The following is a 26,929-nucleotide window of genomic DNA, read 5'->3' as shown; positions in this document are numbered from 1 at the left end:
ATTCAAAATAATAAAAAACAAAACGCTCACAAATATATCACAGGCAAACCAACCCCACCAAATGGCTGGATTTTTCCAACTTAACACAAAAAACCACAGAGTCACGTTTAGGTTCAACAGTACTCACTAGAGTGTAAACTTGTCAATCAACAGATTCAACACGGAGTTAAATCCTCCAATTGATAACTTGCATATCAAATCAAAATTTTCCTCGGCAAATTAATAGCATATTCTGAATAATAAGAAAAAAAAAATAACAGAAAAAACAACTCTACAATCCGAGCATGCAATATAATTATCAGCAAACAGCAATGGTCATTCACTCTCTCACACGTTCACATTTACACCACCAATCAACACTAATAAGTAAATGTGAGCCACATTCACCGACAATCTAACAAAGGATCAAATTCTATGCATTGTAAATCTTCTATTCTGATTATGTATCTAAAATTTGGAGTCCATATGGGAGAAAACATGAATAAAAAAAAGGAATAACTCATTCAAATTCAACATCATAAACCCTTAGAACTCCAACACTATCAACCAAAAGATTAAGCTCAATGTGTAGTTGACATTTTAGTTTCTAACATTATCACAAGAGAATAAATAATTAACCAGTTTCTGCAAACAAGAAATAGAAAATGGAGGTATACTTGAGAGCCCAAATGAACGGCGCTTTAAAGAGGATCCTGGGAACGTGATAGAGATGGCTGTGTGAAGAAAAAAATGGTAACTAGAGAGATGGCTAGGTGAAGGAGAAATGGCAACTGGAAAAATGGCCAAATGAGCATGAGATGGTGAGAGAGATGCCGAGATGGCTGCGTAAGAGTATGAGAGAGATCAGAGATGGCATGAAAAACTTCAAATTGAGAGAAGAGAAGGAGAAATGGCGTGATTTAGGAGAGATTCACTGATTCAGAGAAGAGATTGAGAGAAATGTGGCGTCGGTGTCTCTATGTGAGAGAGATTGGGAAAATGTTTTAAAGGTTTTAATTTTTTAATGTTTTTTTTTTTAATAAAATGCAGGTACCCGCAGGCATTACTTGGCCCACCTGCATTTTTCACGGGAGGGTCGGGTACAAGTAAAATTTTCATGGGTAAATTTTAGGGGTACCCATAACATGATTCCAAATACAGTGTACAGAGAATGAACAGTTGCTTTAAACATAACTTAACAGATAATATTATTTAATGAACAGTTGCCTGTTTGCATTATGTCCATTTATATTCTTTCTTTGTAAAACACCATTCACTATTATTTATATGTATGTAAACATAACCAGTTCAACAACTCAAACATCCTCAAATCTCTATTCTCAATTCATTTGCATATCGTTAACGAATGGCAGACAGGAAACCAACAATTGTCAATCCAGAAGCCAAAAAAGCAAGAGCAAGCGGTAAATAACATTGAAAAATATCTCTTATATTTCCCCAACAATGTCTCTAATATTTCTCCTATACATCTACACTTACAAGTTTGTTTTCCATTCATACAGTTGAAACAACAATGTCAGATAAGCCTCTTGAACTGAAAAATATTTATTTAATGGTGATGTTGATTTAGGCAATTAATATCTTTAATTTTGTTTAAAGATATTAATCAATTGTGAGATGATTGGATTTTGATTGTCAGGGTTTCTAGATTGTGGGAATGTTTTAATTTCAGAAAGGACAACGAGCTAATTAGTCTTGATATGATTCTTATTGATGAAGAGGTATTATATATTTTTGTTAAATTATATAATTTTACTAACATTGAAATTGTGTAAGTTTGTTAACCTTTTTTATTTGTAATTATTTTATAGCATGATGTGATGCATGGGACTATACCAAAAAATAGAGTTGTAAAATTTAAGAACCAAATTCGTGAAGGCCAAATATATCTGATTAAAAATGTGAAGGTAATACCATGTGCTGCTACTTACAAGCCGATTGAAGGTGCTTATTGTTTAGAATTTCTCATGAATACTTCCATCGAGGAGATCAAGGAAGTAACAATTGCTATTCCAGAGTTTAAATTTCAATTTGCTGGTATCAATGATTTGCATAATAGAAAACATGACACATCTTTGTTATCAGGTAAAGCTTTTATTACTATTCATGTTGTACATCTATATTATCTACTGTAATTCTAAATACAGTAAATGGTTTGCAGATGTTATAGATATTTTGAATGGAGTAGGTGAGATCGAAAAAATCGTATCGACAAACAGTTATAAACGAGATATCATTTTGCAGATTGAACAGTAATTCTTTTCTGAATATCGTAATAATGTGGTACAATTTGATTATCTTACATCGATGTTATTTTCAGGGAGACATTTAGAGTTTCATTATGGGAAGAAATTTCAAAAAAAAATTGACGAGAGCTTGCTAATGAGAGATGACAAATCAATTGTCATAATTATCACATCAACAAACGTTAAAGAGTTTCAAGGTATTTTAGGCTTTTGATATTGGATAGAAATTTATGGTTTAATAATTCGTGATTTTAAATGTACAGGCAAGATATATCTTAATAGTACTTCGGGATCAAGAATCTATATAAATTTGGAAATTGACAAGGTCCATCTTTTGCAGAGAAAGTATGTGTTTGAGCAGCCTTTTCTGCAAATATTTTAAGAAATAATTATACAATTTATGTCTCATTTGCTGTACGATTTGCAGTAATGAAAATATTCCAGTTGTTAAATTGCAAAAGAGAAAGCTAAATGAGATATCGGTTGAGGAGGAGATGTTTCAAAATAGAGTATCTTTGAAATATCTTACCAGCCTTTTGTGGTATAACTGGGATCGGATTACAGAATATACAATAAAGGCAAAAATAGTTGGAGTCAATGGCAAATTTGGTTGGTGTTACTTATCTTGTAGTGTTTATAAGAAGAAAATTCCTGATATGAATAGCAACAATTTCTATTGTGTTAAATGCAACAAGGAGATAAAATTTCCACAAATGAGGTGAATCAGTTTTTTATTGAAAATTAAATAATTGTTATAAGACAATGCATTATAACATTAACATTTGATATTTATTAATGAATATTTTTTGTTATAACAGGTTTAAAGTTGATATTGTAGTCACAAATGGCACTGTTGAATCGGCTTTTATAATGTTTGATTTAGTATGCCAGAAATTGGTTGGATTGTCATGTTCCCAGTTATTGAAAACCCAAGAAAACAATCATAAAAGAATTCCAGATGTTGTAAATGCTTTTTGTGGAAAGACTTTTGTTTTCAAAATTAAGTTGTCAGAAACTGATTTGAAACAAGGATATGAGTCTTAGACTATATTAAAAAAATTTCCAGTCAATGATGAACTAGAAAATGATTACAAGCTAAAACAATTGGAAGAGGTCAGTATATTTTATTTTTTATTTTAAGTAACACATTTTTTAAAATTTAAATGATAGCAATAGTTGCTTGACATTAACATGCTATAATTAGTTCATACAAAAATCACGGGCAGTTCAAGAGGAAGATGGAAAGGATTCGTCAACAGCAGATGCGATTCAACATCAGGCTTTAACACCAAAAATTACTGACAAAACATCAACTACCGATCATCTGTCGAAGAACAAGAACAATGCAATCTTCTAATTCAGGTACCTCAAACATAAGAAAAGAAAAGGGTGAAGGAACAGAACACCAAGAGCCAGAATATAATGAACAGGTAGAAAATATTATTGATGAACCTTCAACTGTTGGTAAGAGATATCAAAGCTCTAGAAAGAAAAAATTGAGATTTTGAGAAAATTGTTGTTCTTTTCTTCTTTTTCTTGTGTTTTTAAATATTATCATGTAATATTTATTACTAACTAACACAAAGTAGATATTCGTATCTATTTTTAGCTACATGTTTTTTTGTATAATTCAAAATTTCAATTGTTAATGCAACATAAATATTTACAAACAGTTTCAAAAATACATAGCAATTAATAGGTTTTTCCTGCGAACTTTATATAAGTTAATGTTTCAAAGATTATTGACATCAGCAGAGATACTGTCTTCCATCATGGCTTCTTATAAAAAATCTGCACTGGCTTCTGGGAAACTCGATTTAAATGCTTCAGCACAAGCTATTCAGGTTTTGATAAACATGTCTGTCACAATATCAGCAACTTGATCTCTCTGCCTTTCTATTTTTGCAAGAGCAGATTGTAAGTCTGCGTTTTCATCCAGAAATTCTTTTTCTTGTTTCTTAAGGACATCAAGCTATTCCTCGGCTCTTGCACAAGATTTTCCAACGAATTTTACAATCTCCTAGTTGTCTTTTAATTCATTTACAGTTTCTTCGATTCTTTTTTGTAACTAAATTATGTCCCCAGTACACTTTTCCTTCTCAAGTTCTAGAATCCTCTGATTTCTTTCTAATCGTGCAATCACATTGGGTGAATCTAGCCATCGTTGCTTTATTTCTAAGAACCCTAAGAAACCTTGTCAACATAAATATTATATTGTAGTTAGAAGACAAGTAAATAATTAGAAACCTATAAATAAAAAATGACATAACCGACTCCAATCCATAACACTTTGAACTGTTAATATCATTATGCTTTCAACATCAACTTTCAGAAACTAAAAAGTCTAAGAAACCCAGTGAACAGAGAGATTATATGATGTGCACAAAACAAGTAAATAATCGAAAGCTTGTAAATAAAAATAGTAAAACAGACTCTATCCCTAAAAACACTTTGAACTATTAATATTTCAATTATATTGATTAAGTCTGATTATTTACAAACTGTTAATAAATATACTATAATACGGTATTAAATGTATATACTAAACAATATAATAACCAGGAGTTGCACTATAAAATGGACAACTATATTGACTAATTATAGCAATAACGGAATTAATTTCAAACAAAAATAACATAACAAACTGCACCCCATAAACACTTTGAATTGTTCATATTATAATGCTTTCAACTTCAACCTTTCAGTTACCATGAGTAACCATTCAAAATAATAATCTAATTGTATTGATTAAATCATGACATAACAAACTATTAAATGCATATTTTTGTGCTCACAATTTAACGGTAATAAATTTTGCTGTTTTTTAATTCAAACATGAGAGGAATACAAATGAATCTGCAATTCACTGAAGGTCAACTCAGGAAAATAAGGCAATTTTAGATTGACTTTCCAAAGTGAATTAGTTGGGTGGACAAGAAAGCAAGAAAGATAAGTATTACATTGCCTTGCATATGAATTCTAATTTCCTTTTTTCTTCATCAGGTGCAAAATATTGTTAAATATCATGAGGATGGCACTCCTGTCAAAATACTACTGAGAAAGCCGAGGATAGTTCAGTTGGAGAATATAGCTGGTAGAAACTTTTGGAGTGAGCATCCATGTCTTCTTAAGGAGCTGGGGTGTTTTGAAGAGAATGTTGTGAAAATTAAACCAGATTATGGATGGTAATTAGAATTGATGGCTGCCATTTTCACGGGTAAAGCTTCGTTGACAAAGCAATATCTCCTTCTTGACATATATATTGAGTTTCACTTACAAAAAGAAAAAAAATATATATATATAAGATGAGACTTTATGTTAATTTATTCATTGAGTATATTTTGAAAAATGAAGACAAATTGGATTATAAATTATGAAGTAAACATATTTTGAGTGTAGATTTACTCTTAAAATTCTAGAGAAGTCACCATGTAATAAATGTAAAATTTAAGTGCATAAAATCTGCTACTTATTCCTATCTCTGTGAATGATTACTATTGCATGTACCATTTTGGCCTCAAACTTGTAATACATGGTATTTTGTTGTTTGTTACCACCTAACATGCTCAAACAGTAGTCAAGACTTTTTATGGTTCTTGATAGATTCTCCGAAGTTCATGAATTTGAGAAGCCCAACGATGAGAAAGCTCTGAACCTTATGAATTCATGTGCAGTGACTGTTCTAGAAGAGTTTCAAGATATTACCTTTGCTTATTGGGTTAGTGATGAGCACAGGTATCTGATATGTTTTTATTATATTTTATGTTGGCTCTGCTTAATTCTTCTACCAACATTTAATCCCTTCATTGTTGTTATCAATTCCAGCTTTGTTTTGGAGAAGGAATCTCTCTTCTTTCCAAGGTGAGTAAGGTTTGCCCTGTCTTTCCTGTACAATTTTCTACAATTCTAACATTTTCGCGTTTGATTTATGACTATTTTTTGAAAAAGTTGTTTATGAATCTATATATCTTTTAATTAGACATTTGGATGTCCAATATGTGCTATTAATAGTAATAAATAGCAATTTACATATAAACAAAGTTTTTTTGAGACCCTTGCGATGCCACTATTTAATTGTTATTAATATTTAAATGAATATGAAATGACTAATATGAATCTACATATATTTTAATTAGACCTTTGGATGCCCAATATATGCTATTAATACTAATAAATAGTAATTTACATATAAACAAAGTTTTTTTCAGACCTTTGGGATGCCACTATTTAATTGTTATTAATATTTAGGTGAATGTGAAGGGACTAACATGAATCTATATATCCTTTAATTATACCTTTGGATGCCCAATATGTGTTATTAATACTAATAAATAGCAATTCTAGAGTTGCATTCATAATCTGATTATCAATTATGTTAGTATTCTGTATACACTCTTCATATTCAAAATTGTACCAAGTATTTTAATTTTAATTTCAATGCTAATGTTAATATTTACTTGATATATATGAATGTGAAGTGACATATTTATTACCATTCATGAATTTGAAGAGGCAGTTTGTATTAAAAGCATAATTCATTAAATTGAAACTATGTATATGTCTATTATGTAATGATTTTTTGTGCGGTTTATCAAATCTTCTAAAAAAATTATGTAAACAGTGTTTGATAGGAATTGCAAACATTTACAACAACAAAAGAAAAGAAAAAAAAAAAAAAGGAAGATTATCATGATCAACCAAAATTAAGCAGTACAGAAAACAAATTTCTTACAACTACCACAAGAAATACTACAGCAAATCATTGTCAGAGGAACTAAAACTAACAATAAAAATCTACAATCAATCCGCTTGACGTAAGTATTACTAACATCTACAATATCAATTATTATATATTGCTATACACAATTCATATATATCTTATCTATCCAATTGCAGATGTAAATTTCTATACATACAATCCAACGCAAAACAAGTGTTGCGTAAAAGAAACATCTTCAAACAAAGACACAAGCTACCGACAATTACAACAGAAGGACTTTCAATTTTACAAATCTTGGCAAACGCAAAAAATGAACATGCTTTATTACTGCTCGGAACACATTTAGTATTTATCAACCATGATATTTACACAGGTATACCTATGCTGGGTGCAGCCTGCAAAAGACAAAATATGCAAGCACTATATATTTTTGTAGTTGCTTTGCTAAAAATATATGATAACAATGGTATACAACTTCTTCTCAAATTGGTACAACAACCGGATTCTTTTCAAAGGATGAGGAATTGCCGAGAGACTTTCAAATCCATGACTCCAATAGCAAACATTCTCCTCAAGCGAAGGATATTAGGAACTTGCAATAAAGAAGATGAATGCGTTGTATGCTGGGACAGAATAACAAGGCCAAGTGATATCAGTTGCAAGAGATGCTCTGTAGATTATGAAATAGTACATCTTAAATACAATATGTAATAAAAATGAGACATATATATTCACTCTAGAGTAGTTCAATGATATGAGTGAAAATATTGTTTATACATGTTTTTCCCAGCACATATGTTATTGTATAGAATCACACATTACCAAACAATGTGTGTCATATTATTACGAACAATTGTCGAACAATGTTTTGTTCGCATTTTATACTATTTCTGTATAATTACATGTTCATCTGTGTTTTTCCTAACACATCTAAAACCAATATCAAAGGTTGGCCGTTTTAAAAGCCTCTTGACAAGCTAAATCATTCCATTCAATTACTTTCTCAAAACTATTCGTATTTATTTTGCCTTCTATAATCTTCTTGCATGGTATTGAGCCGACTTCCCAGCAGAATATTTTTTTCCATATAGGAAGACTTGGAGGTTGAAGATTTGAGTTTCTGTGACCTTTATTCGAATGATTGTTACTATTATTTACAACTGCCATGTTATTTGGAGAACTGAGTTATCTGTTTAGTGAAACGATTTCCAAACATACGCTATACATAAGAATACACAAATTATATTTCTATTGTAATTGTATCAAAAAAAAAAAAAAAATTATATGCAATAATAATAAAATAGTCTAAATAGATTTAAAATTATTTATAATCATACCACATTCATATTAAATCTATTGTTATTAGTTAATAAAATTGTCAATAAATTGAATAACTAAAATAGAAAAAATAACAATTGGACAAACAATATTGATTGTTAATATCTTTCACATGCCCATCTTAATTTGATTAAGTCATGATGATTCACATATATTCAACACATATATTACATATTTTCCTGCATAGATAAACATAAATATAACCTGATTGATAAAATGTATTGTTGACTTTGGTGAAACTATATTACTGATAATCCAAAAGTTGAAATATTAAATATTCCAATTACATTGAACAAAATACGAACAGTTGCTTTAATTATATCATATCACTGACATACCATTAACAAATACTAGACAGAAGACTAACCATTGTCAACCCAAAAACTGAAAAACCAACCAACACGTTCCAAATACAGTGTAGAAAGAATGGACAGTTGCTTTAAACATAACTTAACAAATAATATTATTTAATGAACAGTTGCTTGTTCGCATTATGTCCATTTATATTCTTTCTTTGTAAAATGCCATTCACTATTATTTATATGTATGTAAACATAGCCAGTTCAACAACTCAAACATCCTCAAATCTCTATTCTCAATTCATTTGCATATCGTTAACGAATGGCAGACAGGAAACCAACAACTGTCAATCCAGAAGCCAAAAAAGCAAGAGCAATCAGTAAATAAGTAAATAACATTAAAAAATATCTCTTATATTTCCCCAACAATTTCTCCTATACATCTACACTTACAAGTTTGTTTTCCATTCATACAGTTGAAACAACAATGTCAGAAAAGCCTCTCGAACTGAAAGATATCTTGCAAAACGTAAAAGCCAACTTGGAGAAATTATCCGCTGCTAGAGAGAAGAATAGAGAAATGATGAATGGCTTACTAGAAATAACAGACTCAATCATGGATATAATCATAGATCTGAATCAACACTGATCTCTGATAATTGCGAAAGAAATAGCACTTGATATCCATGATGGAATAATCTGACATGATCTATGTACACATTATTATTATGAATAATAGATATAGATAATTCGCATTATATTGCTTTTTATGATTATAATAACAACAAATACTAATATAAATACTTTTAAATCGATAATTAACATCATATAACAAATATTAAATATTCTAATTAAAAAACTAAATACCTAAAACAGAAATAATAGACATGCTTCTAATTTTTTATCAATAATTGTAATAATATTGAATCAATTGTATATTAACAATGAATACAACTTCAAATATTTATTTTATTTCACACAGATATCATGAACAAATGGAAGACGAAAGACCAACTATTGTCAATCCAAAATCCAAACTAATAGAAACATACAATAAATAACATCAACTGATTTTTCTTATATTCCTTCTACGTATCTACTTTTACACGTTCATTGCTTGGTGCTTTGCAGTTCAAATAGTAGCGTCAAATGATCCGCCTGGACTAGAAGATATTCTACAAAACCTTCGAAATTTGTAAATTTATCTTCCCAAAGAAGTTTTTGACATGGCTGAACCGATCCAAATACTGCCGTCCTTCAATTGTATTCACCTTTCATAATATCGTTCAACCTTTCAGTTATCATAACTAATCTCTCCAAACAACACAAATATCTATTCATATTCTAGTTTTTGCATTCAGTTGTTTCTATATAAGCATAACAAAATACCATCTAAAACATCGCAAAACCACAAATATTGTTCTACTTTTTAAATTTTTATTCGCAAATGGCCAAAGAATCAAGAGCAACCACAAACGGTAATGTACATCAAACAATATCTTTATACATACTGTCAGATATCAATTCTAATATCTGTCTGTTATTTACAGACGCAAAAACGTCATCAAACATACAGAATGGGATCAAAGAGAATCTCAGAAATGTTAACACTAGCTTAGACAGTATTGACGAGGCTAGCGAAAAGATAACAGATATTATCCATGATTTGTTAGAAATAATGAGTTCAACCATGGGAATCATCTCTGATTTAACACATCGTGAATTAGTGATTGCTGATAAGGAAGTTCATCACCAAAAACAGCAGCAAAAAAATAGAAAACAACTATGTACATAGTTTTTTTTTTTTTTTTTTTCCTATTATCAATGGAATGAATAATATAAAAATGTATTTACATTTACAAACATCATAAAAAAAATAACTCACCATTAATATATTACATACAACCATTAATATATTAATACAACTGTTCAATATATTGATTCTGACGGTATGTATTTCAATTTTTTAATTTGAGATCTTTCACATTCCTCTTTTAATTTGATAAATTACCAATGATTCACGTGTGTGTTATTATTTCCACGAATATTAAGAGATTGCTATAATATTGACATTCATTCAATTAATGTATTCAATACAGATCTTGCACATTCCTCTTTTAATTTGATAAATTACTAATGATTCACGTGTGTATTATTGATTTCCATGAATATTAAGAGATTGCTATAATAGGGATTATTCACATGCATTCAATTAATGTATTCAATACAGATCTTTCACATTCCTCTTTTAATTTGAAAAATTACTAATGTATGTTCGCAATCGTTCATATGAAACATCATTTAATGACATCTAAAGCTATATAAGAATAGACAATTCAGCAATCCATACACCTTCAAATATTTATTTCATTTCACACAGATATCATTAACAAATGGAAGATGAAAGTCCAACTATTGTCAATCCAAAATCCAAACAAACAGAAGCGTGCGGTAAATAACATCAGTTGATTACTCTTATATTCCTTCTACATATGTACTTTTACATGTCCATTGTTTAATTTTTAGTAGTTCAAGCATCAAATATAGTTCTATTTTTTTCCTTGAGGAATACCAAGTTCCTTTTCTTTGGCAATAATCAGGGATTCACGTTTCCGTAAATCGAATATTACATGCATGGTTGAGCCTGTTATTTCTAACAAAGCATTCATAATATCTATGTTCATCACTCTGGTAGTGTTGAGTTTGTCCGGCGTGGCTTTAAGGTTTTGTAGAATACCTTCCAGTTCAGGCGGACCATCTGATGTTGAAACAATTTCTCTCACCGTTACAATTGTTATTACAGTCTTTAATTTATAACTAAACTTTATGTATTTTTCTTATGAATAAAAGATAACAACTCTCTCATTATGTCAGAAGATACTCTACTTTAATCGAACCGAAAACTTTCCAAAGAAAAATTATTTAAACATAAAAAACCCGATAAAAAAATAAAAAAATAATAATAATTCTATTATAATTAATATTTAACATTTTGTTTTGTAAAACAATAATCGTTTATGATTTCTTAAAATATAAAAATTTAATAATAAAATAAAAAAAATTTAATAAATAAACCGACGCAATGCACGGACGTGCCATCTAGTATATATATAATGCAGGACTGTTACTCACTAATGCTGAGAATTGGTATATGATTGTCATGTTAGATTCCAGCATGAATGCAGGATACACATCAGATTTCACGTAGGATTTCAGAAAATCTCTATAATTGTTTCAAGTGTCTATATATTATTGGTTCAGTTTGATTCATTGTTTTTGTTGAATTGAATGTCAACGGGTACAGATGTGGATGTCCCTTCTTCAAATCAACCCAAACGATTCACATTCACATTCATTCACATTAAATATTTTTTGATTCACTGTTTTTGTTGAATTGAATGTCAGGGGGTACAGATGTGGGTGTCCCTTCACATTCACTGTTTTTGTTGTGTGTACAATGGTCATCGAAAAATTCCATCAACACAACCTCTTATCTCCAGATCATACCCAGCACCTGTTTGAAGAAACGCCTCACTCAGCATCCCCAGCCCAATACAGAACGCATTGCGCGCGTTGGGGATGATTTCCGATGCCACCACACCAAAACCCCTCTATCGACCTCTTTTGTGTTTTTTTGTTTGATTTTTTTATTTTGTTTTTTGGTCTTGTATTTTGTTTTCTGTTTTATTATTATTATTATTGAAATGGTGCGATTTTAGGTGGTGGATGGCTGCTATGCCAGATTTGAGGGGTGGTGGTTGTGATATTTGGAATGGAGTGATAATTGAGAAACGGGTTTGTTTCATCTGCTCAGCCTATATTGAGACAAGCCAATTTTAAGGGTGCGAAGTTACTAGGTGCTAGCTTCTTCGATGCAGATTTAACAGGTAAATTTTTTCTCAAGGAATAAAATAATGAGGTTTTGTTTTATATTTGATCCTTGCATTATTCCTCATCATCAAGCAATAAATTAAATTCACATGAGTACGGCAGCAGGGGCTTTTTTGGGGGGCTAATTTAGTAGTGTCTATTATCTATTGCTTTTCCTTTTTCGTTTATCAGGGGCTGATCTTTCGGATGCTGATCTAAGAGGGGCAGACTTTTCATTGGCAAATGTGACAAAGGTTAATATATCTATTTATGCTTTTCAGATCATTCATAAAAAGGTTTTCCCAGTTTCCTTCTGACGTATATGCACATGTTTGAAGGGAGCAGGTTTTGTGATGACATGTAAATTTGTTTGATATTAATTATATTAATATGAGTACTGTTTATTGAATTCTGTCGACATCTCTGATCTCTCCAAGTTTCCTGCGTTTGGGGAGCAGTGATACAACTAAGTAGCACTACGTAATATTGAAGCTTTGTGTGACGTTGTGATGCATGTCCTTGCTAATTTCTGCAGGTAAATCTAAGCAATGCTAACTTGGATGGGGCACTTGCTACTGGGAACACATCTTTCGAGGGATCAAACATAACTGGTGCTGTAGAAACCATTTGTGGTGATTTTTTTTTTTTTTTTTTTTTTTTTAAATAGCTAAACTGTTAATAGTTCATTACATTTCTTGAGTCAATCAGTTAGGGGTCATACTCATTGTATTCAACATAGCCAATTTGCCCAATCTACTAAATTATGTTACTTTAGCAATAAGCTGCTGGCAAAGAGAACAACATGTTTAAGAAAACAATATGAACAAATAATATATAAAGAGTGAAACTCACTAGCAAAGATGTTATGTCAGTGAACCTATAAAACATTTGGCTCTTTCAATTCAATTATTGTGACTGATTTACTTATATAAGATACCGTGGAGTTTTTTAATGAGATATTGTTTTGTTTGAAACATTGACCTGCATATTTTGATTCATAAACAGACAACTTCTTTGAATAAATTAATTAAATATCAACTGAAAGGACAATATTGTTTTTCATGTCCTATGTATTGTGAACAGGAATTTTACATTTTATATTTCTCCAGCAAAGGACATTTTATTTGGGTAGGGATTGTAAATGCGCTCGATCACCCACTTACACACGTTCACACTCATTTGTTAAAGTTGAGGTTAGCTGCTTTAAAGTTTGCTTCTCCATTTTTATATTGTAATTGAGCTTCTATCTGTTCCAGAAAACAACCGGTAATATATTGTTTGTCTTGGACAATTTAAATATGAGCTTTGTTAAATCCTGCAGTGGTTTGTTTTGGCTGATTTCCTTTGTCCGGTAACAGACTTTACAGATGTGCCTTTGAGAGATGATCAACGGGAATACCTTTGCAAAGTTGCAGATGGGTAAGTCGACTTTAATTTGTTGCACTATTTTCTTCTAATGTGTAATAATTTCTGATTAAGCCAACCTTTCGTGATTAGCGTAAATTCAACAACCGGCAATGCAACACGTGACACATTACTTTGCAACTAGAATTTCTTGACTCATGTACAGAGAGGGAGCATCGTTCCTATCGATTAATCTGTAACTGCAGCAATTTGAGAGGCTTATGTTAAACTTGAACAACAAACCCGAGCCGATGTCATAAGTGTATTGTGTTTTGTACTATTAGACTGTCCTATGTATAAATGGAAACTTCTTGGTTATTTGAAGAAATTTGTTCTAGGTTTGGATCGATGATTTTTCAAATGTAATATAAATGGGTTCAATGCCAGGGGCGGATTTAATGAATGACGAGCGGAGACCACGCCGCCGCCCCCCACCCCCCCCCCCCCCCCCCCCCCCCCTCAAATTTTTTTAAAAATTTCAAATTTTATATTTATATTTATATTTATTTAAATTTTGTCCCTATAAAACTTTGAAATTTTAAGAATAAAACGGCCCGACCCTCACGGTAAGTTTGGATTTTGTTTTTGTAAAACCCCATTTTTAATCCTAATATATTTATTACATGTTGTTTGTGATTTGTTTTTTTGTGCAAGGGGATTTGTTAGTTTTTAAAAGTTTTATTGAGAGTAAAAATGAAATGAATAAAAGCTGATAGGTTCGCATGTAACTGAGGGGAGAAATTTGGGCATTTTTACAATAGAGAGCTGATCAATTTAATCCTTTTATTCTCCTCTGTGAGTGATGTGTTTGAGGTTATGAAAGAAAATGGTTTAAATCCTGAATAAAGAGGTGAAGCATGAAATCTATTAAATTTAATCTATTCTTTTGATTTTGCATTTAACTTGCATATGATGAAAAATATATTGGTAATTACTAATGAGTTGTCACAAGCATTGCAAAGAAAAGATCAAGACATTGTAAATGCTATGGCCCTAGTCAAAGTCTCCAAACAACGGTTCCAATTGTTGAGAGATGAATGATGGGAATCTTTGTTAAGTGAAGTTTCTTCATTTTGCCAAAAGCATGATGTTGTCATTTTGAACATAAATGATATGTTTGCAATTCGAAGGCAGCCACAACGGAGAGTTGAGCACATGACAAATTTGCATCACTATTGAGTTGAATTGTTTTATAAAGTGATAGATATGAAACTTGAAGAACTTAACACTCGTTTTACTGAGGTTAGTACTGAGCTGCTTCTTTGTATGACATGTTTAGATTCAAGTAATTCATTCTCTGCTTTTGATAAGCATAAGTTGATCCGTTTTGCCCAATTTTATCCATCTAATTTTTCTACACTTGAGTTGATGGTACTTGAGAATCAGGTTGAGACTTATGTAATTGACATGCGTTCTTGTGATGAATTTGCTGAGTTACAAGGAATTGGTGATTTGGCTAATAATTTTGTTCGGTTTAAAAAAGACATTTTTTCTCCGTTGGTGTATAAACTTGTAAAACTTGCATTAGTTTTACCAGTTGCGACTGCAACTGTTGAAAGAGTTTTTTCTGCAATGAATCTTGTGAAATGTCGATTACACAATCGAATGAGAGATCAATATGAATGATTGCTTGGTCACCTACATTGAGAAAGATCTATTTGATACAATTGACAATGAGATGATTATCCAATGTTTTCAGAATATGAAAACTCGCCAAGGACAATTGTAGAAAAATTGTTTTATTTTTACAAAAATTGTGTTTTTTGAAGATATTTATTTGTATTTTGTTACGTTTTATTGAAGTTCATCCCCATCAAGTGAAATTTTTGGATCCGCCACTGTCAATGCCAGCAGTTCTATTTGATTTAAATTTCATTCTATTGGAATATACTAATGTGCATGTTGACATATTGAAAAAATACTGAAGTTGCCAATTTTGTTGCTTCTGAGCCTTTGAAATGAAAACAAAATTCATGGAAGAGAAGATAATCAGATATTCATGGATTTATACTATATTAGTGGTTTGTGTTTTATGAGGATCTGAACGATTTTGCTTGAGACCACCAACATAACCATGTTCAAGTAATGTGATTGGAGAAGATGGATGTGATTGACTTGGAAGATGAGACAATAGATGCTGAGATACTCAATTCTACGGCAGTGACAAATGAACACTTCAAGACTGCTCTTGGAACAAGCAACCCATCAGCTGTACGAGAAACTGTGAGTATTATCAAGATATTTCTACTTTGACCTTCTTTACTATTAGGATATTTTTTTTCATTGGTTGAGTATCTGATCAGTAATTTTGTGATAAATGTGCTGGAAGTGCCCAATGTCAGTTGGGAGGATATTGGAGGACTTGAGAATATTAAGAGGGAACTCCAAGAGGTAAATGCAATTGCTTCATGGATTACATACTTGCCATGCTTTCATTCATTTCTGTTCAGTCAAAATTTTGATGTATTCATATTTGGGTATAAAGACTGTTCAATATCCGGTGGAGCATGCATCCTGAGAAATTTGGAATGTCACCCTCAAAGGGAGTGCTTTTCTTAGCTCAATCAGTTGATAACTCTCACTGGCTCGGTGAAGCATTTTTAATCCTGAGATTGCTGCAAATTGCAGTATTGAAGTTTGAGTTTACTATACAACAATCATTTTTCTGAAAAATAAAATTTTGCAATATGATCTGCCTATTTGTTCATTTTCAAGTTTGTATTGCTCGATTATGCCTGTGTGAGTTTACAGAAATAAATGTGAACATTATGTGCTATAAAATGTATTGTGTTCTCTGTACTGCATGATGATAATCATTGTTTGTAATTATCCCTTGGTATTGAGTGAGTTTACAGATTCTTGACAAGTAATGAATTTGTTCCCTCAACAAGAAGAACAGGATTATACCAAGGCACATTCAGATGGCCGTTAGGAACGATGAGGAGTTGAGCAAGTTGATGGTGTCTGTGACAATTGCAAATAGAGGTGTTTTGCCGAATATTCATCAGAATCCGCTGCTCAAGAAAACTGGGACCAAAAAGAGAGAGATCGGATCTGTCTCTTAGGAGTTTTATGGATTATAAGAATAGTTTAGGTTGATTTTGTTGATAAGCATGTAGTGAAAGTTGGATTTCATTCTTCGATGTGTAAATCTCATTTTGGACTAATAAGTAAAAATCTCATCTTCCTTTTCAATTTTTATAATTATTGGGATTGTTTAGAATGTTAAGGTTAAACATAAAATGAACTTCAATATAAAAAAGTATATATTTAAAACACAAAAAAAATCAATAATAATACAAGAAAATATAATAAATATACCTGCACAACGAGCGGGGTGCCATCTAGTATAAATAAATTTGTGATGATAATTTTTTTTTTAAAAATGAGATTTCTTGAGTTTATTAATGAAGTGGCATTATATCCGCCCTCCAATTAATCAAAGGAAAATCCATTAAAAAAGATTGCATCAATTGCATACATTGTAAGTATTTTCCAATGGCTTCATCCCAAATTCTCCACAACCATTTATAAAATCAGTGAAACCATTCCCTCCACCACCACCACCACCCCGGCCGCCCCCACCACCAAATCTAAACCCGTGAACAGAAGCATTTTCCACTGTAGCCCCTCTTATTCTAACCATTACCATAATCTTTTTATTTGTGAAGGTGGTGGAAACTCATATGGTGATTGTGAAGGTGGTGCTCTTGATGATGATGACGAGGAGGAGGAGGAGGATTATACTCCACTCCATTGATGCATTCTGAAGTTTCTGCCATCTCATGAGGCCATACTGTAGACGGGTTTCTTGTTAGCTCCAGCAACGAATCCCTCACATGATCAACTTGAAGCATCTCGCTATCTATTTTCCGCCACCAAGAAGTTCATAATAATTAGAACAATTAAAATAAAAAGAGTAGTTTTAATTCTGCCATCTAAAGTGTTCATAATTTTACCTTTACTTTGAACACATTAGAGATAAGTCCCCTAAAATGGGTTATATTCGCATTTGTCACTTCCAGACCCAATGAATTCAAAGCTTCCATCAATTTTACAAATCCAACAGGCTTATGTTCGCAAAACACTTTAACAAAGAACTCGTTTCCATCTAATGGAGCCACTTCAACTTGCACCTTCAAATGTACATTTATTCCATACATTAAAATTAACATATTGAAAGTCTAATTTAAGAGAGGAAGAAGATATTATATTTAGATTTTAGAGTACATTTCCTCCATTTGCTGTGTCTTGTCATTAGTGATTTCTAGGTCTTGATTTTGAACTTTAGGAAGAGTACTACCATTACCTGAAGCAGTTGTACCCACATGAAACCCACCACTTTGACTGAAAATCTCTGGCTTCACGATGTTGTGGTTAACATTCATGCTTGCATTATTGTTCTTGGCACTCCCTTTATCATCTGAATTCTCCTCCAGTTCATCTTGAAGCTCTTTTATTTCCTTTAGCAAATCCTTTATAAAGTCTATTGCGTCACCAAGGATTGAAGCTTTATCCATTTTAAAACATCAAACATTAAATCATTCTATAATTTTGATACAATTTATTTTTAGAAGATAAAAGATCAAATTAAAAGGAAGAATGGTTTACTTTTGAAATTTTCGGAACCAAAGCTCGAAGAGCATAAAGCCTATCATTAAGTTTCTTCCTTCTTTTCCTCTCAGCTACAAGGTTTTTAGCTTGAGGTCCCTTCCCTGTTCTCCTCCGATACTTGGTATCATCCTCATCATCAATCTGGTCACTGCAATCTGAGATTGAATCTGACCGTCCATTCTGATGCACATTATTAACTGGTGATGAGAAATTAGCATCCATGTTGCTTGTAGTAACCATTGCAGCTTCCTGCTCCATTGATATGCTGCATTGCGCTGTGATAAAATCAAATCATGTTTATATAGATGAAGATGTAGGTAAAGTGTTTGCATGAGAAAGAAGAGAGTTTGTGGATAGTTGTTTGGTAGGTGACGTTTAGCATGAGAAAGAGAATTTTTTTATATAATATACGAGCAGGAGTATATTGCATGACCTTAACCACCTTTTAAAGTATTCAATCTAAAAAATATCAACTGTAATTCTAAACTAAACTAATTATATAGATCCTGCGAACAAGGAGAAGATGTAAGATGCTCCTTTGCACACGAAACAGCGCCGGACAAAGCAAGTTTTATTTTTATGTGGGATGGACCGAGCTGGGCCAGTTATTATCCCACGAAATATAATTCACTTGATACAGTTATTATCCATTCTTTTATAAATAATTATAAATTTTAGTTTGCATTATTATTTTTTATTTATTAAACCACTTGAAACTTGTAAATAAAATGATAACCAGGCCACGTAAATCATTTACATGCAAATAAAATGATGATGTATGTAGCAACGGCATAACAAACTTGAAATTTGCTGCTATTACGGAGAAATTGATCATCGAAGAAGTTGCAATATTGAATCAGTGGATCACCCTAAAATATATTACAAATTTCACATGTATTATGTAAATAAAGTGACCATGTGTTATATATATATATAATGATGACGTGTTAAATAATATAACTACACCATGTGTGGTGACACTTGGAACATATAAAATTTGATATTATCTTGGTATTTGTAGCACTATTCTACATTTGTCTTTGGTATAACTGAAACTAAGATGAGTGTGTGCATACTTTGGTGTAGATTCTACCATGAAGAGCAAATAATTTTACTATAAATATATACTAAGCATTAATGCTCCTGTATTTGAAAATAGAAAAACAGTTGACACTTTCACTGTAAACTGTGATATTCTATACTCTAAAAGACATAAATACAAATATGTCACTGTCAATAAATTTTGATGCTTATCTTCACAAATAAGACTCCCTCTTGATCTATTACATAAAGGTCTTCCTATAGCAATAATTCTCCAAAAAGCACAAAAATGGCTTCTTTCAAACGCTACTTCTTTCGGGCTTCAATTCTACTGGGGATGCTATTCGTTGCACCTTCATTAGCAAGGCTAAATGAGAAGGTGACAAAGGGTGTTATTAATGATATTTGTTCCAAGACACAGAATCTTACTTTCTGCTTGGGGGTTCTTAATCAAGCTCCTGGAGCAAGTACTGCAGATCTTCCAGGTCTAGCCAAAATCACTATTGACTTGGCAACTTCTAATGCTACAGAAACTCTTCAAATAATCCAATCATTAGTCCCGAAAACAACTAATACTAAACTTAAGGAGGGATACGCAACTTGCTCTGAGCATTATGATAATGCCATTGGTGACCTTGGTGATGCTCGACAACACTTGAAAACTGGTGATCCAATGGGTGTCAATTTATCAGCTTCAGCTTCCATGGATGAAGCCGGCGATTGTAATGATGAATTAAAAGGGCTCCCAGCAGATCCTTCAGTCCTGAAGGGCAACCAGGATCTAAATAACATTTGTAGTATTATTTTGGTTATTGCTAACCGTATACCCCGATGAAACGTGTTTGTTTCTAACAAATTGCTTTAGTCACAGTGACAGATGTATCCATCAAGAATGGATTTCAACACAGATTCTAATTTAATAAAGTTTTAAAAGCAGTTTGCAGTCAATAACTTCAAATATTTTTTTCTCTATTAACATTATGTGCAGACTCTGCCTAGTCAATCATATTTGGGTGGAGTACTTGGTATTATTACCTCATGAATACGTTATTAAAACTAATTACGGTCATGGATACGTTTTGAGTGATTTGATAGGGGTTCGAACACTTCGATCATTAAAAAAAAAAAAATAAGCTATTAAAATAAAAGATAATTATTTAATTACAAATATTAATAACAATAAATATTATTTTGGGTTTGATTTTGATAGAATACTGGATGTTATTACAACTATGAATACGCCATTAATATCAAAAAATAAAACAAAAGGACTTGGAGGGTAAAGGTCTATAATTGGATTCGAGTCTGGAGAATCTTCCATCCTTGCTAAATCCATTAATAATGTTCTGTAAATAGAATTGTCCTTTCACGTTTTCTTTTTTAGTATTTTTTTTATAAAAATTATTTATTTATTTTTTCTAATTTATTTCATTGCCCAGTATTTATGTATTATTATATTTAATAAATACCATATGTATAGCATTCATTTTGACTCTCAGATATAGGTATAAGAAGCTAGCCTTATCATGCTCTATTTAATGGAGTATGATAAGTCAATTAACTTAATGACTAATGCACGACATGTCATCCACCTTATTAGATTGTCCTATAAATTATCACTTTATAATTAATTAAACTTCTCATTATGTAGAAAGTAAGATCAACTCATATAGTGATCAAAATTCCAACTAATAAAAAAGAGGGCACATCATCATATAAATCACTATTTTAAAATTTCACGAAATTTAATATACAAATGTAGAAGGAAACCAGTTTTCATATACATGTAAAATGTACAGAAATTTATCACATTAGATCATTTGTACAGTCGAAAACCTATTTCCCTCTACTTTTGCAACAATTGATGAGCTCAAAATGTTCCAAATCATCAAAGTCTTGTAATGTTTTACTCTACGGTTGAAATCTGATAGGGTTACTAATGAGAATTTCCCTACACTGGCATCGAGTTCAATGTACAACTAAACCATCAAGATTGTAAAAGGTCGTATTAGAATACGATAATCACTCTTCAAATACACTGCAATATCTGAAAGACAATGAGATTAGGAGTCCTGCATTTCAAGATTCATAAATGTCAGAGGTAATGCATGTTTATAAATCCATTCGTTTATATTAGACTCTTGGTAAAACACAAATCCAAAAACCCTTTTGAGTCCCAACAATTATGCTCCAACCATGGAAATAGATAGCACCCAGCAACCCCATGAATCACGCCCTTAATAGGGCATTCTAAGCGCTTTGATAGGAGCATACTTGTTGAGCATTTCTGACACATTAAGTAACATACCACAGATCATAACAAAACAAAATCACAAATAAACAAGCAAGCAAGAAGGGAAATGGGGACATGGGCAACAATGGGAGAAAGTGATTCCTTGCCTTTAATAAGAGTTCCAAAAGATCAAAGACACATGATCCATCCAAGATTCCCTTCCTCGTCACTTTTGTCTTTTTGCAGCCTGTTGAAAAGCATTGACAAGTCATTACGAAACCAAGAAATGGGAGCGAAAAAGGAATAAATTAAAAATAAAGTGTAACAAAGGTTATGGCTTTAACATGGTCCACACTGGCACATCATATCAGTCTATCGATTGGCTCAACAGTAACAATAATCCCACTTTCAGGCTTCACAAAGAGTACTACATGCAGATGTAGCATGCTTTAGTACCAACTCCTCAATCATGCATCAGCAGTAGTAAATAGATCACATACCAATACTAGTGAACGACATGCCAATTTTTTACCAAAATACGATCTGTTATTCTATGATTATATCCACCCATGCCATTAATCTACTGATATTACAGCACCTTTTAACAATTTGGAAAGAATTCCAGCAATGTAGTTATGTAAACATAACAAGATTCGTGGAGGAGCCATGCATTGACAAAAAGTTAATCCAAGCCCCCTTCAAAGAAACACTAAGTATCCATAAAGCATTGATGCTTTAGAAACCTACTAGAAAGTTGCACCTGTAAATTCTAGATCCGAAACAATAAAATAGATTCTATTGAAATGATAACTCCAGTGAATAGGAAAATATAAGCCTATTTAGAAAATCTAAGGTGGATTATAAACAGTCCAAAGTATTGAAAATCTCTAACATTATATCAAACGAACACTTGGAGAAACATTGACAGGAGATAATTGCACTCAAGTTCACACTAAATAAATGTATATTAAAATCATGCTTGCCAATTATAATTACTAAAAGCTTATACGATTTAACGTACATGCAAGTGAATGAGAGACAGAGAGAGAGGAGGGGAACGTGGAAACAGTGTATTAACATGTGTAGCATACATCATACACATCTGAAACTAATAAAAGTATAGCCCTTAGTTATAAAGTAAGCCCCACAATTAATCACCCAGAACTACAGTTCAAGCTATGATGTGGTGATTTCACCTTAAAATCCATGCAGTCAAAGATAAACTCTATTTTGAATCTAAGAGCATTTGAACTACCAATTGAAAATTTAAAAAGATTATAAATCACACCATTTGGAGCTTTTGCAACACAGTGTCTTCATATGCTTGATAGCCGGCTCCTACCAAATTATTCAGGCCATCAGTCTCCTCACAACTCTGTGCACTTGTAAATTCGGTTGCTACAGCTGGTTGAAGAGGCAAAACCAGCAAAGGGTTTGAAAGACTACCACAAACACTTCCTGTAGCAGCAACCTATAACAAAATAATATCAATTAATAAGTAATCACAGTATTACAAACTTGTATAAGGTAAAAATGAATCAATACTATTCAACAAACTCACCATGGCATCTTTGGTGGACATTACAACTAGTGCAGAACCTTTCTTCTTGGAACTCTTAATGACAACATCTTCAACCTGTCCAAACTTTGAAAATATCTTTTTCAATCTCTCTGCAGTATAATCCTCTCCAACCTTCTCCCACGACATCTTAAGCATCTTTTCCTTGTCCAAACCTGCCCCAGCAACCCCAGCACCAGTCTCACTTTGTTTAGTCTCTTTAAACAAAGCGGATGCTGCAGCCGCTCCTCTACTTGCGTGCGCGCGTTTGATTCTCGCAATCTCTTCCTTAAGTTGCCTGGCAATCCTCTCCTCTTCCTGTCTAGCTTTCACAGTCGGGTCCGGAGCAAAAGCAGCCGTTTCCCTCTCCTCAAGATATCTTTAATATATAAAGCAAAAGCTTTCATGCAATACTTTTATAATATAATAATATTATATTCAATTAATGTAATGGTATGGGTTGATCGTCATGTGACACATTTTGGAAGCTTTAAAATTATTTCATTTTGATATATTAGATTGATAAATCAATTAAATTACTCTATCTTAACTAGTTGAATCAGTATTTATTGCTTCATCCATAATTATTAATTAATTAAAAAAATGAAAAAAATAATAAAATAAGATAAATAATAATAATAATGGATTTGTGATTTTCATTGGTTGAATTTTATTGGTAATGATGTATACAATATTAATTGTTGCATTGGTTTTCCTAAGTTTAAATAAATAGACATAAAGATTGAATTACATAAGCGCATTACATTGGTTATATTAATAATTAATAATAATATTAATTATATAGTTGCATTGCGTTGACATTCTAAAGATCTCCATAATGACACCTTGGATTTGTGACTGCCTTGTGGTTGAATTTTATTGGTGATGATGTAGACAATATTAATTGTCACATTAGCATTCTAATGTCTAAATAAATAGACATAAAGATTGGATTACATAGGTGCATTTGCATTGGTAGTAAAAGCATACCTATTTATTAATAATTATATAGGTGCATTGTATTGACATTGTAAACCTTTCTTCGTATTCAATTCGTATTTAATTATGTTGGCATTCGGAAGGTCTCAATAAGAGGTTATAAAAGGGGCGTATGTTCAATTGTGTATTATCGTAATATGTTAGTTGGTGTTAACAATACGTCTAGTCTTTTGTTAATTGTTTATAGAATATGTTATTTTGTGTCAATAATACTTCTGCTCTTCATGATTTTGTTAATCGATGATTTTTTATTTATTTATGTTTTTGTTGTTGTTTATAGGTCAAAGATTCATGAATTGGCATGGAATAAAGGAAGGATGTCCGATTGACATTGTCAAATGAGTTGTTATTTTGATTTGTTCTCTTGAACTGTAAGTATATCTTCTAACTATTTTAATACGAAATTGTAAGTATATTTCCTAACTATTTTAACGGTTATTATTTGGTTAAATGATTGTTTTTATTTGGTCAATCTATTTGAATGATTAATTATGTTAGTCTTGCTGAACAGTAAGTGTATTCCTTAACAATTTTAATATGAATATTAATTAACTTTTGTTGATTTCGTTTTCAAGTAACAGTTGTTATACGAATGAATAATTGTTCCTTAACCATCTTAACATAAAGATCGATTAAATTTTGTTATGTTTGTTTTCAAGGAAATGTTAATGTACTTTACTAAGATCAAATCAATGATGATCCTATTGTCAGTCGAACTATGAGTATATGTCATATCTATATTAGTAGAAACAGTTCATTTGTGTTGAATATGTTTTTTGTAAAAATATTCATGTATTTTAATTTGTTATATGAATGATCAATTGTTTATATCCTGCTGATGTGCGAGTGTATATGTTAAATGAATTAATTTTGGCTGATTCTGTTTTTCAATTAATAGGTGTTATTTGAAAAAATTCTTATCAGTCCTAATATGATAATCCCTTAAATTTGGGTCAAGTAAACCATTCATTGTATCATCATACGCATTTCGGTTTCCACTGAACAATTAGTAGTAAATTGATCATAACTTGATCAATAAAAATCCAATTGATGGGAGGATTGAATCTTTAGAAACTAGATAGATGGTTCTTTAATTTGATATATTATGTGCTTAATTTGGATAACTGTAGCCCCACTTCCAAACCATTCCTTTCATCATTACACATATTTCGGCTTACGCTGAACAATCAGTAGTAAATTGATCATAACTTACTCAATAAAAATCTAATTGATGAGAGGTTTGCATCTTTAGAAACTAGAAAGATAGGGATTTAAATTGATATATTATACGCTTAATTTGGATAACTGTAGCCCCACTTCCGAACCATTCCTTTTATCATCACTACATTTCGGTTTCCCTTGTTTCTCGATTTCCACTGAACAATCAGTAATAAATTGGCCATAAATTACTCAATAAAAATCCAATTGATGAGCGGTTTGAATATTTGGAAACTAGAAAGTTAGAGCTTTAATTTGATATATTATATGATGAATTTGAATAACTATAGACTTACGGCCGAACCATTCTTTTTATCATCACACACATAAAACCAATTCAATTTGAGTGATGACAAAGGAAAGCAAATATTGATATGCAGTTTTAACTGTATTTGTTCTATCTCTTTTTGTTGATATTTTTTATGTTAAATACATATATCGAAAACAAGTTATTACTGGATATAACAAATTTTATTTATATCACAAATATCATCTGATGTTTGTTGCCGAACCATGTTGCTTTAGTAAACCATTTATAATATGCCGAACCATTATTATTATCCTTAAAGAAAAACAAATATTGATATGTAGTTTTAATTGTAATTGTTCTATCTCTTTTTGTTGATTTTTTTTTATGTTACATACATATATCATGAAAAGAGGTTGTTGCTGAATATAACTAATTTCATTCATTTAACACACACATTTTGGTTTCTATTGAACAATTAGTAGTAAATTTACTATAACTTGCTCAATAAAAATCCAATTGATAAGAGGATTGAATTTTTAGAAACTAGACAGAAAGTTCTTTAATTTAATATATTATATGCATAATTTGGATAACCATAGCCCCACTTTCGAACCATTCATTTTATCATCACATACATTTCGACTTCCACTGAACAGTCAGTAGTAAATTGACTATAACTTGCTCAATAAAAATCTAATTGATGAGAGGCTTGAATTTTTAGAAACTAAACATAAAGGGTTTTAAATTGATATATTATACACTTAATTTGGATAACTTTAGCCCCACTGCCGAACCATTCATTTTATCATCACACACATTTTGATTTCCCCTGTTTCTCGATTTCTATTGCACAGTCAGTAGTAAATTAACCATAACTTGCTCAATAAAAATCCAATTAATGAGTGGTTTGAATATTTGAAAACTCAACAGATAAGAATTTAATTTGATATATTATACACATAATTTTGATAACTGTAGTCTCAATTTTGAACCATTCATTGTATCATCACACACATCTCGGTTTCCACAGAATAGTTAGTATTAAATTGACCATAACTTACTAAATAAAACTCTAATTGATAAGAGGCTTGAATATTTAGAAACTAGACATATAGAGCTTTAATTTGATATATTATACG

The 26,929-nt window shown here is 31.4% G+C and overlaps 3 protein-coding genes across 3 annotated transcripts; 2 read left to right on the top strand and 1 right to left on the bottom strand.

Annotated features, from left to right (window-relative positions):
- The first annotated feature begins 1,345 nt into the window (after nt 1-1,345).
- On the top strand, nt 1,346-3,290 carry LOC116115697. The gene is made up of 8 exons (XM_031401822.1): nt 1,346-1,403; nt 1,503-1,515; nt 1,640-1,721; nt 1,812-2,085; nt 2,321-2,443; nt 2,510-2,591; nt 2,674-2,964; nt 3,065-3,290. Exons 1-8 carry the CDS (start codon nt 1,346-1,348, stop codon nt 3,288-3,290), a joined length of 1,149 nt encoding a protein of 382 aa, XP_031257682.1.
- A 16,531-nt stretch (nt 3,291-19,821) lies between these two features.
- Nucleotides 19,822-20,367, top strand: LOC116115687 (pectinesterase inhibitor-like). Its single transcript, XM_031401815.1, has one exon. It carries the CDS (start codon nt 19,822-19,824, stop codon nt 20,365-20,367), a length of 546 nt encoding a protein of 181 aa, XP_031257675.1.
- A 928-nt stretch (nt 20,368-21,295) lies between these two features.
- LOC116115678 lies at nt 21,296-25,055 on the bottom strand. The gene is made up of 4 exons (XM_031401808.1): nt 24,997-25,055; nt 23,327-23,702; nt 23,054-23,236; nt 21,296-22,012 (listed from the first exon to the last, which is right to left on the bottom strand). Exons 1-4 carry the CDS (start codon nt 25,053-25,055, stop codon nt 21,992-21,994), a joined length of 639 nt encoding a protein of 212 aa, XP_031257668.1. The 3' UTR covers nt 21,296-21,991.
- Nucleotides 25,056-26,929: the final 1,874 nt, after the last annotated feature.

Source organism: Pistacia vera, unplaced genomic scaffold, assembly GCF_008641045.1.
Source record: "Pistacia vera cultivar Batoury unplaced genomic scaffold, PisVer_v2 Contig1223, whole genome shotgun sequence".
Lineage (NCBI taxonomy): Eukaryota > Viridiplantae > Streptophyta > Magnoliopsida > Sapindales > Anacardiaceae > Pistacia > Pistacia vera.
The sequence above is the reverse complement of the archived record's forward strand: the minus strand, read 5'-3'. Positions and strand labels throughout refer to the sequence as shown.